The sequence below is a fragment of the Equus asinus genome, chromosome 20 (assembly GCF_041296235.1).
Source record: "Equus asinus isolate D_3611 breed Donkey chromosome 20, EquAss-T2T_v2, whole genome shotgun sequence".
Lineage (NCBI taxonomy): Eukaryota > Metazoa > Chordata > Mammalia > Perissodactyla > Equidae > Equus > Equus asinus.
This window is the reverse complement of record NC_091809.1, coordinates 46,083,080-46,096,196: the sequence shown is the minus strand read 5'-3', so window position 1 is coordinate 46,096,196 and position 13,117 is coordinate 46,083,080. Positions and strand designations below refer to the sequence as shown.

General features: G+C 46.2%; 1 protein-coding gene across 9 annotated transcripts in view; it reads left to right on the top strand.

The window, feature by feature from the left end:
- Window positions 1-3,892: 3,892 nt before the first annotated feature.
- Window positions 3,893-13,117, top strand: part of KMT2A (lysine methyltransferase 2A) — an 80,636-nt gene continuing 71,411 nt past the window's right edge. For 5 of the 9 annotated variants that reach the window (XM_070490144.1, XM_070490145.1, XM_070490151.1 and 2 more), the window contains exons 1-2: window positions 3,975-4,445; window positions 6,536-6,634. In XM_070490144.1, the coding sequence (XP_070346245.1) occupies window positions 4,014-4,445; window positions 6,536-6,634 (531 nt within the window). In that variant the 5' untranslated portion in view covers window positions 3,975-4,013. Of the gene's footprint in view, window positions 4,446-6,535; window positions 6,635-13,117 lie in introns of all 9 variants that reach the window. The other 4 variants (XM_070490147.1, XM_070490149.1, XM_070490148.1 and 1 more) reach the window with 2 other exon arrangements.

The window sequence follows — 13,117 nt, the reverse complement described above, 5'->3', positions numbered from 1 at the left end:
ATGCACTGCAGCATTGCTTGAAATAGCAAAAGTTTGGAAACAACTTAAGTGCTCATCAATAGAGAACCAGTTAAATAAATTGTGCTACAGCTATATCATGCAGTCCCAGGAAAGAGGAAATGCTGTCTACTGATCGGAATGATTTCCAAGATACAGATTTCCAAGCAAGATCTAAGAAATGGACCTGTTGTAAGAATATCATTTGTGGGAAAACTTCGATATGTATTTGCTTGTATAGGCACAGACTCTATCTGGAAGAATATACATGAGACTTATAATAATAGCTGCCCCTAAGAAGAGGTAAGATATGACGAAGGGAGGGGAGGGTAGTTCAGAACAAGAATGAAGACTTTAATTTCTTTAAATTTTGGGGTTTTTTTGAGGAAGATTAGCCCTGAGCTAACATCTGCTGCAAATCCTCCTCTTTTTGCTGAGGAAGAGTGGCCCTGAGCTAACATCCATGCCCATCTTCTTCCACTTTTTTATATGTGGGACGCCTACCACAGCATGGTTTGACAAGTGGTGCCATGTCCACACCTGGGATGCGAACCAGCGAACCCCAGACCACTGAAGCAGAACATGGGCACTTAACCGCTGTGCCACCAGTCTGACCCCAATTTCTTTAAATTTCTAACCATATGAATATTCAGGAAAAATAAATTGAATTAAAATTTAAAATAAAAAAATAAAGCACATGCAGTTTTGTACCTTATGAGTAAGGCACAGAATGTCTTTTGTTTAATATATTCGCATTGTTGTGCAGCCATCACCACCATCCATCCCCATAACTCTTTTCATCTTGTAAATCTGAGTCTCTGTACCCATTAAACAATAACTTGCCATCCTCCCCCATCGCCTGACAACCACCATTACACTTTCTGTCTTTATGATTTCGACTTCTCTAAGTACCTCGTATAAATGGAATCACACAGTATTTGTCTTTTTGTGCCTGGCTTATTTCACTTACCATAATGTCCTCAAGATTCATCCATGTTGTATTATATTGCAGAATTTCCTTCCTTTTTAAGGCTGAATAATATTCCATTGTATGAATATATCACATTTTGGTAATCCACTCGTGGGTCAATGGGTTGCTTCCATGTTTTAGCTATTGTGAATAATGCTGCCATGAACACGAGTGTACAAATATCTCTTCAAACTCTACTTTTAATTCTTTTGGGTATATACCCAGAACTGGAATCGCTAGATCATATGGTAATTCTATTTTTAATTTTTTGAGGGGTTGCCATGTTTTCCACAGCGGCTGTACCATTTTACATTCCACCAACAGTGCACAAGTGTTCCAATTTCTCCACATCCTTGCCAACACTTGCTGTTTTCAGTTTTTTGATAGTAGCCATCCTAATGGGTGTGAAGAGGCATAGTATGTCTTTTTGGGATATTGGTGTCAGACCTCAGTGAGTTTTGGTCCTGCTACTTACAACCTATGTGACCTTGGACATTACTCTAAGCCTCAGTTTCCTCATTTGTAAAATCAGAATTATCTCAGAGGGTTGGCAAGAACTGAATGCACATAAAGCACTTAGGCTCACAGAAAGTACTCAATAACAAAGTTATTATTATTTCTGCCTTAAAAGCTCCAACAATAAACCAAATTCTGATTTGCCCTGGCTCCTTTTGGACTAGTCTGGAGGCAAAGAGACAAACTAGGTGATTTCTCAAGGAGTTTTTCTACAGGGAGACTTGTCTGGGGACTTCACACAATCTTCACAGACACTCTTCTTTCCTGCTGCCCCCACCCAACCTGCAGTCCTCCCACCTGTGCCAAAAGGAGTGTGCTTGAAGTGAGGCGGATACTCAGAACCCAGCCAGTTTGTTTTCTCAGGGGTGGAGGACGGGAAGAAATCCTGTTGACACAGTTATATAAAGCCTGTCACTCAGTCCCCTGCCTATTACCTCTGCAGACCGTTATGCATATTAAAGAAGTTGGGGGGGGGGGCGGCAAATACAAAAGAAAAATAAGCAAGAGAGAGTGAGAGAGGGGACAAATCAGGATGCTTGAGGGAATCCACGTGGTCGCCAATCTGTAACTGATCAGAGCTACACTGAAGCAAAACCCCCCTCGCCTAACGCTCAATGTATTGCAATGGAGAAACCGTCCACAATGGGGTGTCTATGTCCTTAGCAGAGTCCTGGGGCTGCCGTTTAAGAGACTCTCCCGCTACTCCCACCCTTTTTGCACCTAGAAAACCACGCGATGTAACAACGGAATCTGGTTGTGTGTGTGCGCTTTGCAAACCATCTGGGCTCCATCCTGCGCGGTTGGAACGACGATCGATCCGGGACGAGTTGGGGGAGTTGGAGCTTGCCTGTGTCTCCTCCCTTTCTCTGCTCCCCTCCAGCCCCCACCTCTTCGTTCGCTCTGCACAAACGTTTCGCGGGTGGAGGGACGTTGGTTTTCAGCACCAGGAGGCCGTGGACCTTCTCTGGAGGCGTGCAGTGCACCCTCCAGAGGGCCAGAACTGATTGCAACCTGCTCACCACGACCCTCCCCCTCCTTCCCAAATTCGCCGCCCCAGGCTGTAATATTACATGCAGTGCGCTGTACCGGTGCGGGAGTCCAGGAAGGCTGCGTGACCTTCCCGCGAACTCCACCTCGGCTGGGGGGTTGGAGGCTGCCCCGGGGCCTGCAGGCTGTGTATCGATCCCCCAGCCTCAGCTAACGCAAGTTCTCCCGGTACCAACCCCTCCCTCCCTTCTCTCTGCTTTCCCAGCCTTGCAGGCTTCTAACGCCTAGCTTAAGGCGCCCTCTCCTCTTTCCCGCAATAAAGTAAACCGGGTGGATATTCATCCCCCGCCCTAACCCTCCTCCTTCCTTCCCCCTCCCCCCTCAGCCTACTAACCCCGCGCACAGAGCTCGCCGCCGGCGGGCCCCTTCCACCCAGTGTATCATAATGCCCAACGCTCTTCTCCTCCCCCTCTCTTAATCAGAAACGTGCTCGCGAGCCCCCCTCCCTCTGCATGCATACATTAGGGTCTGCTTTGCATGCAGCGGCAGGCAGAGAACTGAGGAAAAAGGGGCGGGGGCGCTTTTGCCCGCCTCTTCCCTCCAGGCCCCGTTAGCCACCCAGCTTCAGCTTCGTTGTAACACCGCCTCGTTAGCGGAGCACGCCGTGGCCCCCATGCCCGGGCTGGAGAAAACGTCCCAACTCTCTGCAGAAGGGCAGGAAAGCCAGGGGTTCCTCAGTCTCGAGTGCATAGTAGGGCGAGGAGGCGGCGGGAGAGCCGCCGCTTGGTGTGTGCATTTTGGAGAGAGCTCCAGCATGAAAATGGGAGGGGCTCTTTTTTTCTATTTTTTAAAGCGCGTTCATTGAGGGCCTTTCTATTTTGCATATAGTAAACTGGGCAACGCTTCCGTTTTGCCTGTAGTACAATAAGGGCTCTTTTATTCTAGAAGCGTTGGATCAGGGCTAACCCATCTTGTATCCGTGCCTCGAGGCAGAGAAGCCCCGCTCGTCCCCGACCCGGCAGCCGCGCTACACTGGAAGCCGCTCTCCCGGGCGGTTCGATTCCCAGCGCATCCCGGGAACGTGTGTAATCCGCCTCTCGGCTCTCGAGGCTGCAGGCGGCCCGGCTCCCTCCGCCTCCATCCTCCCAGTCGTCCTCGCCCCCTCCCCCTCTCCCCGGAACCCGCGCTCCGCGTCGGGCTCCTGGGCTTCCTTCCCCCCCCTTTTCCCTAGCAATGCCGCTCCCGGAGGGCGGGGCATGCACTTATCCAGGTTGCGGGGCGGGCGAGCGGGCGGGCGGCGGCGGCCCGGGCCTCGGCATGGCGTAGCCGCTGCCCGGCGAGAGGCGCGGAGGCCCGAGCCGGGTATACAGGTTGCGGGGCCGGCGGGCGCGGCCCGGCGCTCTGCATAGCGGCCGGCAGGGTGCGGGCGGCCGGCGCGCCAAGCGGGTTAGGCAGGTTCCGGGGCCCTCCGCCCCCCCCTCCGCCTCCCCGCCCCCCTGTGTTGTCGCCTCTCCCTCTCGCTGCTTCACTTCACGGGGCGAACATGGCGCACAGCTGTCGGTGGCGCTTCCCCGCCCGACCCGGGACCACCGGGGGCGGCGGCGGCGGGGGGCGCCGGGGCCTAGGGGGCGCCCCGCGGCAACGCATCCCGGCCCTGCTGCTTCCCCCCGGGCCCCCGGTCGGCGGCGGCGGCCCCGGGGCGCCCCCCTCCCCCCCGGCTGTGGCGGCCGCGGCGGCGGCGGCGGGAAGCAGCGGGGCTGGGGTTCCAGGGGGAGCGGCCGCCGCCTCAGCAGCCTCTTCGTCGTCCGCCTCGTCTTCGTCTTCGTCATCGTCCTCAGCCTCCTCCGGGCCGGCCCTGCTCCGGGTGGGCCCGGGTTTCGACGCGGCGCTGCAGGTCTCGGCCGCCATCGGCACCAACCTGCGCCGGTTCCGGGCCGTGTTTGGGGAGAGCGGCGGAGGAGGCGGCAGCGGAGAGGTAAGGGGGCGAGGAACCCCCAGGTCCGGGGTCTCGACCCTCTGCGGAGCCCCCTCCCCTCCCCCATCCGGGATTGTGGAGCATCCCAATTCTGGGACCATTCTGGGGTCCCTGACCCGGGGCAAATGGCCCTCCCATCTTGGGACCCCCATACATGGGTGCAGACCCCCAGGCGCCCCCACCCCGGGGTTTGGACCCATCTCGCTGAGGGCGTTTGCCCCCCACCCTCCTTCCCCTGACCCTTCCCCAAATCCCTTGGCACAGACCCCTCGCCGGGGTTTCCCATCCCGGGACTGAACCCCTCCTCCCTTTCACAGATTACCTCATCCGAGCAAGATTCCTCCCTCCCTCCCTCCTAGAGACCTGATCCCGCCACATCCCCGCCTCCCTCTCTGGGCAGATGTTTGACTCCTGGGGCAGTTTTCCTTTTGGGCATCTCTCGGGTGATGGCCTCATCCAGGGCCACGTTCTTCTCCCACCCTTGGGGACCGATGTCCCTTCCAGCACCTTGCTTCCGAAAACCTGATGAACCCTCGCCCCATCCCCAGGCCAGGTCCCTACACTACCAGCCACTCCCCCTTCCTTCACCTCCATCCTCCACCCCACCCCAAGCAGATAGATCCTCCCTCCCGCCCTACCCCACCAGGGAAAATCTACTTTCCTCTCCACCTTGCCTCCCTTCACCTCCTTCCCCTCTGAAGATAACGGTGATCTCCTCCTACAGCAGTCTGTTTCCCCCATCTTACAGAGCTGTAGTTTCTAGCCTATTGGTAGCAGGGAATTAGTCTAGCTTCACTCCACTCTTTCCTCCTTTAGAATGAAAGATTAGTGGCATATTTGAGGGGAAAATAGTGCACTGTCCCCTAGGCTCAGAGAAGAGCAGCTTTCCACCATTCCCCCTGGAGAGGAGGCAGGCTTTCCCTCCAGCTCTGGGGAAGGGGGCCCCTCCGAGGGGAGGTATTTGTGGGGGGACTTGGGCAGCATCCTCCCAGGGGAAGCAGCTGCTCTCCTACCCCACCCACTGCGCTTGTGAGCACGCAGTCTCCGACCCCAGCTCCCTCCCGCCCTTCTCCTTTTCTCCGTCATTTCTTTATTGATCCACCTTTTCCTAGGCCAATCCTGGGGCTTGGAAGGGGTGGGGGAAGCGGGGTTGGGGTGAGGAGAGTAGATAAGGGACAGTTTTACTTAGTGTGGTGGTGGTGGTGGTGGTTGCTTTGGGTTGGGAGAAAGAGGTGGGTTATGAAGCAAAGTTATTCCTTAGAAGGAAGAGTTAGGGCTCTCTCTCTGATTCTAATAAGGGGACCCAAGGTGGATGAAGGGTCAAGAGCTTTGCCCCTTGCCCATCAGTACTGGGGCGAGAGTGGGGATGCTTTGGTAAGCATTATTCAGCCCCCTTCAGCAAGAAGGAAAGTTGCCCTGGGAAGGGAAGTTGAGTTCAGGTTCAGCCAGTGGCGTTGCGCATTTGTTTTCCATTGGATGCAGAAGGGGGAGTTTGAAATGTAGGGGAGGGGAGAGAATGGGACTGGGGATGCTAGGAGGAGGAAGAGCAGCTGCTAGGGGCTAAAGCGAAGGGGGGTAGTGGGGTGCTGCTCTGGAGTGCTCTTGATTGAAACAGAAAGGGAAAGATAACAACCAGCCGTTTCCTGCGTGCTCTGCCGTTGGTGCACACAAAATATCCTGGGCAAACCCCTTGTCCCCTATTGTGCCCCGCACCCCCTTAGATATACGGAAAGATCCTGGGAAGAAGGGGAGGGAGGAGATCCCAGGGACCCCGGCCGCTCCTTTCAAGGAGCTGGCATTTTTTAGTTGTTAGTCTTCCTGCCTCCTTTTTTAAATCGTTTCTAAGGCAGCCTGATCAGGAGACTGACAACAACCCGCCTTCTGACAGAGCAAGGAGGACATGATGGGGGCGTGTTCTTTGCTATGTAGCTAGCTGCAGCGTCCCTTTTCCCTGCCTCTCTCTACTCTCTCTCCACCTCCTTTTCCCAGCCTTCAGAAGGCAGCTGCAGTCAGCAGGGTTGTTTGAGACTATTTATTGGTTGCTGTAGATTATTATTTTTTTTTGAAAGGCCAATTCTGTATTTTTTAAGCTAACAACACAGATCCCATGTAGTTGGAGAACCAAAGGCCTCATACATGACAAAAAGACTGAACCGTTCAGGTTACTTGCATGGAGTTGGTGCTTAAATGTGAGTTGATTTTGCTTTTTTAAAAGATACAGCAGCAAAAAAAAAAAAAAAATAGACTTACTGACATTTCATTACCTGCTTATTTTCAAAATTGAAACTTGCCTGGTTATGTGTAGAATTTTAGCCCCATGTATATTTGAGTATAATAAGAAAGTTTCTATTAGGAGAAGTTAGTTTGTTTTAAGGCGATCCCGAGAAGCATTTTCTTCTTGTGTAGCATGCTTATGTATTTTGTATTGAAGGACCAAGCGTTCACATTCCAAATGTTGTTATCACATATTCAAAAGCAAAGTTTTATGCTGACAGCTTCCAATCAGAGCTTTTCAAGAGACTGGTTAGAAAGAGAGCCACCTGGATTCAGGGACCTAATGTCTGGGCACCAGAATATTTTATCTGTTGGTCTTTGACGAATCACCTTTAAAGTTTTAATCAGGTGCTAACATTTTCTTATCCATTGGCGTTATTTTGCTAAGCAGTAGTCTGTAGGGAAAAGCCTGTCAGAGGAATTGCAATTATTTCAAATAAGATCATATTTATATGCTTTTTTTTTTCCTTTAAAACTTTTGCCTGAACAGTAGTTGCTACCTCACTATGGGAAGAGTGGTTGACTCCTTACATTAAACTTCAGCATTATTTCTGAATTGAGCTGGAATGACCTGTTGTTCCATTGGTAAGCTTTTTATGTGGTAGTTGGAGGCAGTCTAGTGTGGGTTGATGGTATGCGTTGATTCGTGCTAACCCACAGTATGGTTTAGTACCATAGTGATTATATCCTTTGACCTGGTAGTTTTCGGTGTAGAAACCAAGCATTTTGTTACAGAGTCCCTCAAATCAATGATAAAATTCCAAAAGGGAGTTTTAGGATTCCCCTGGGCTAACATACTTATGGAATTCTAAAGATTGTTTCTCAGAATTCATTCATAGCTGTGTGTCAAGTCTTGTCTGGATTCATTAAGAAATGGTTTTGTGACCCAAAATGATTCTAGCTTCTTTAAATTCTGGTTTGCTTTAAATGAATAATGACTATAACTTGTCCATAACAAAATGTAAGTTAGTACTTAGAGAATTGGTTAAGTTAAGGTGGTTGAAAGGTGACTGAACTTCCAGATCACTTCCTGATTTACACTTCTTTAGCCTTGGGTGGCTTGTCCTTCACTGCCACAGGTTCCTAAATCCGTCATGTTGAATAGCTCTCTGGGTAGCAACTACATGTAAGAGTTCTTCATGACCAAATGCTGTCAGAATGGGATTACTTAAAAAAATGTATAGGTGTCGCTGGCCTCCTGTTTAAGCTTTCTGTATGACAACTGAGAATTAAAGTTTTATTATATGGAGCACTGTAAGAAATCACAGTGGTCTGCCTTTTTGCCTTCCCTCTCCCCCTGCATAGAATCAGTGTCCTGCTTTTCTGAAGATTGTCTCAGTCAACAGCATCCTTTCTGTTGACTGGAATTTGGGCTGTTTTAATGTTAACCCCAGAAATGGTTTATTTATCAGCAACTAGTCTTTGTTTATTAATTTCATAATCCAGTTACCTTTCTTACCGCCTCACAAAATGTTAAAAGCAAAATTTCCACCCTGATCATAACATGGCAAACTTTAGTTAGATATAAATTGAAACTGATTACAACATTGGTATGTGTTTGTGTTCATTTGAAATGGCACTTTAGTTGAGGTGGACTAAGGTGGGCTCTTGGGTTGGTCTTAGAAAAGATGGTCCTGTAGTTGGAGAGTGTGATTTTTTTTTTTTTTAATGTTCATTGGGCATATTACCAAGAGTGGAAGTTGCTCCTTCATTACCTTTAAAGCTAATCCTGAGCTTGGCAGAAGGAAAATGAAGGGGAGAGCACGGTGGAATAGAAGAAGCCTCAGAGTGGAAGTCAGTGGACATGGGGTCTCCTAGCGCTCATCTCTCTCATTGACCAGTTACGGGACCTTGGGAGTTCACTTTTAACCTTAAACTTCTGATCTGTAAAATGAAAAGTTTGGGCTAAATATTAGCTCATGAATCTTTTCTGCTCCAGTGTTCTGATTCCTTTCTATTGTATTAATTTTTTGGTCAGGTCAGAACTTCTTCTTCTGAGTTTTTTTAAAGCATCAGAGTCAGTGTGCATGTTTGGTCATTTTTAATATCGGATTGTACATTTGCCCATTTAACTGGCATTATTATTGGGGAGAGAAATTTCCGCTTGGTGGGAAAGTTTTCATTGTATGGGCAAAATATAAGGACTTAACGGTGTGGAAAAAGTTCTTTGCTGAAGTTGACTAATTTCATTTATAAGAAAAATGAAGATCAAATTTTAAATACAACTCATTATCTGGTGTTTAGAGGTCCTCTTGTTTGGCTAAATTTGTGTTCATGTTTTCAGTGTTGTGGATTCCTGACTGTCCAAAAGGGAAGTTATTTTCAGTCTAGGTGGTGTATTCCTTTAGGTGTGTGAGCTAAATTTTAAATGAAAAGAAAAATCTAAAACGCAAATGTATATATGAATCCAAAGTGATAGTCCCTACTTTTCAAGGAGTAGTTGTTAATATGCCCAGAAATGTAGTACTTTGGTTTGTACTGAGCATCAGAAATGCAGTCTTTAGAACTTTTCTTCATCTCTCACCGAAAACCATATGACATGTCCGCATCTCTACCTCCCATTTAATTATCTTAAGGCACATGCTCCTGTAGGAAATCATCATTCACAAAATAGTGATTTATCTTCTGATGGGAAGTTGAGAAGAGAAAGTACTCCCATCTTAACTCAGTTCCCATCTCTGCTCACCTTGGAGCTGTCCTTCCGGAGGGCAGCTGTGCAGACTCAATACCCTTTGCCTTCCTTGCCCTGTGGCTAGAGGGGGTGGCAGCTGTGCTTTGCTTGCTCTGAGGCATACAGACTGTAGTGCTCTCTCTCTCTCCCTCTTTTGGAGACTCACTGTGTTTTAATTGTAGGTCTCCTAATTAAGATCTCTTTGTGCCTGCCCACATTCCACTAGTGTTGGCACAGAACCTCAGCTTCCTTCTAACACTTAACTGAAGGCCTTCAGTCAGGCCTTTTGTGAATATCTTGTCTCTTTCCATTCTTCCTTTGCCAAGGTGGAGAGCCCAGTGGCATAGACCTTTAAGAAAGGGAGAAGCTTTGTGACTATCGCTACTTTGGGAGGAATTTCTTCTAGGATTGCTGCGGTGGGACCTTCTTTTTGTTTGCATATGTTATTTTCAGGGATTAAGAAAGGTTAAATTACTAATGAGTCTGACATGACGTACCTACATTTTAATTAGATTCTTAACCCTGTAGGCACTTGTAGGAAAGAGGAAGCTAAAGGGTTCACTGTTAAAAAGTGTTTGGGTATTATCTAGATTGGTTTAAAGCTTATAAATAAAATCTTATCTTGGAGTAAATCACAAACTTGTGATTTTTGTGGATGGGTATGTTGTGAAGACACTCAATCAAATGAAATTATTGATTGCTTCTAAATTGTATCAGATTTTAAAACAGGCTGAATGAAAGTTAACTTTGAGCCTTGAGTTAACTTTTTTGATTAGAAAAGACTTCAGGAAGTTCTAGAAATTGTTGAGTTAGTTAAGAATACTCTTGTAGGCTCCAGTATTTCTTGAGAAGTTCAAGAATTGGCTTCTAGAGTAGTCTCAGAATAAAGTAAAATGATTTTTCTGGAAAATGTAGTTTCACTTTAGTTTCCATTCTATTAGTGGTCAAAATACAGCGTATCCTTTAATGAGTCTCTATGTGTCATGCTAGAAGACATGCAGTCTTTAGTAAGAAAAAGGAATCTTAAATCCTTCACCTGGACCCAGACGCTTTCATTGATCACATCAATATGAAGCGGGCAGACAAAAGGCTACTTTTTTTTTTTGTTATTGTCACTTCATTGGTTGTGAAGAAGGCCTGAAGAAGGAAGTACAGGATCTTTATGGCATGCATTAAATAAAGCTGGAGGCCTGCGCTCTTATACCTGAGTGGGTGGTTTTATGGCCTAATTCTCTAATTGCTGGCATTTATGACAGTGTGGATGCTACTGGCCCTGTAGCTGAGGTGGATTATGTTGGGAATAGGGAGAGAGAAGGGGTCCTTTTGTTAGCCTTTTCATTTTCCCCCTCAATAAGGTCTCTGAGAAAGCCCCGAGGAAATACACAGACACTTGGACCAAGGGAATGACATCCATAAAATGGTTCTTTATGTTTTTGAAAAGGACGAGCTGCTTTTCTTGACCTATCCAAAGAAATCCATACCAGCACTGTTAAATATTTCAGTGAGCTTCGTACTTCGTCAGGTTACACACCAGGGGAAGCCAACCATGAGGCTGTAGCCACCGCCAGACGTTTGCTTTGAAAGACCAGCACATTTGAAAGAAGAATTTTGTTGTGTGATTTGTAATTGTTTTGGATGATATAAGTCCCCTTGTAGGATTAGTACGAAACTTCTTAGAGGCTAAACTTGGTTTAACTTTTTAGATGTTGAATATACTACCCTAATGAGTTTTAGTTGTAAGGAAACAGTTAAAGATATAAATGTAAAAGTTAGTTGGCAGTTTTCTATGCCGCGTATGAAAATTCCCCTTTCTTTGAAATGAGTAGTTGTGTTTCTATTTGACAAATAGACTGAAGGGATTTCCCCAGATAGCTTACCTTTAATTATCGCTACAGCAATGCCGCGTGTGGTCCCAGTGAGTAGGATCTATTCCACTGGCATTTATTTCTGGAGTAGGAGTTTCTTCCGTATAGTTTATCTGTTTTCTTGCATTTCTGTTTTTGTGTTTGGTTGGAATGTTTGGGTGTAAATGTGTTGATGTCTTTCAGCAGTCAGAGCTTTGAACCTTTCTAACATTGGAACTGTTTTACAGAGATCCAACCTTTCTGATACATGTTTTGCTGAAGCATCGTTGTTTCATTCTCATTTTACAGCATCAAAGTAATTGCGGCTTTCTGTCTTGAATTAGGAGAGTAATATTACTTGTGAGGAGTGTTTTTGGAGAATATTTTTTTCATTAAGCTCTCCTTTGCACTATCTCAGTTCTAAACTGGGGGGAAGTTAATCACTAATATCTATAATAAATATCTACACCTGGAGGAATAAATATTTACACATGCCTCTATTCAACTTTTGTCCGTCCATGAGTGTTGACTAATTTTTAGACCAAACACAAACATGCAACATTGTCCCTAGATTATTGCCTTTAATTATAAGCAGTAAAACCATGTGGATAACGTCTCTTTAAGCTTAGTTAATGAGGAAATCCTTTTGTAATCTCTCCGGCTAGGATTTTTAATTTGTGCATATATAAATACCTTTACAAAGGAGGGGGAGAATCTCATTATCTAATCATTAATCGTGAGATAGTATAGCACAGTAATTAAGAGGTATTAAGACCATGGGCTCTGGATTTAGACTGCCTGGATTCAAATCTTGGCTCCACCATTTATTAGCTGAATGACCTTGGAAAAGTTTCCTAACCTCTCCATGCTTCAGTTTCTTCATTTGTAAATTAGCAGTAATCATGCTTCATAAGATTATTGTGAGGCTTAATTGAAATTATGCATGCAAAGTACTTAGCACTTTGCCTGGTACACAGGAATCCCTAATTATTATTAGGACTCAGAGATTGAAAGGACACAAGTGCTGTAATTTTTTTTCCCCACCAAGATAACTGGTTTTTATTACTTTGAGGTATACATGTGTATGTGTACCCTTATATACCTACTGGAGTGCTATAATCTTGACTTTAGAATGTTCTTGATTTTGGTCAGGGTGTCAAGTTTATCAGTAAGCTAGGTGGAACCAAACCAAAGGCCACCCATGCATCTTGGTAACAGTAGGTACCATTGGTGTCCAACTAGAACATAATTAGAGATAAGGCAAAATAGGGAGGAGAAAGAACAAGACAGTAAATAGGCAGGTAGGATACCGAGGAGTACAGTGCCTCCATGAGTTGCATAATTTTCAGGCCAAGGCAGCTCTTTTGAAGTTGCTACTCTTGGTCTCTGTAACTAGTGTTCCTTATCTTTTTATGAGTACCAGTTCTTCGTGACCCCCTACAACAATGCTGAGGCTCTTCAGGGTTCTTGGCCCCCAGGTTCAGATCTATTAGTTTGTACTTGGTAACTATTTGACGTTTGTTCAGCTTGGGAAGATTAAGTGTTCATCTATAGAGATCAGCGCAGTTAACAATTTAATTATAGAAGAAATGCTAAGTTGTAGGTTACAATTTCTAGGGGTTGGAACTTGAGAAATAAAAATAACCACAAGTAGAATAGTCAAAAACAGATTAAAGTTTAAGAATAACTAGTAGAGGGTAGTATGCTTAAGGAGGAAAAATAGTTCTGCTTTATTTCTCTTAAAATAAAAGGTTTCCTGAAATACCTAATACACCCTCTTTTACAGAAAAGGAAATTGAGGCACAGACAAGTTAAATAGTTTTCCTTAAGTTATATGGCTATTAAATGGCAGAGCTAGAATTCAGATCCAAACCTGTGTCTAT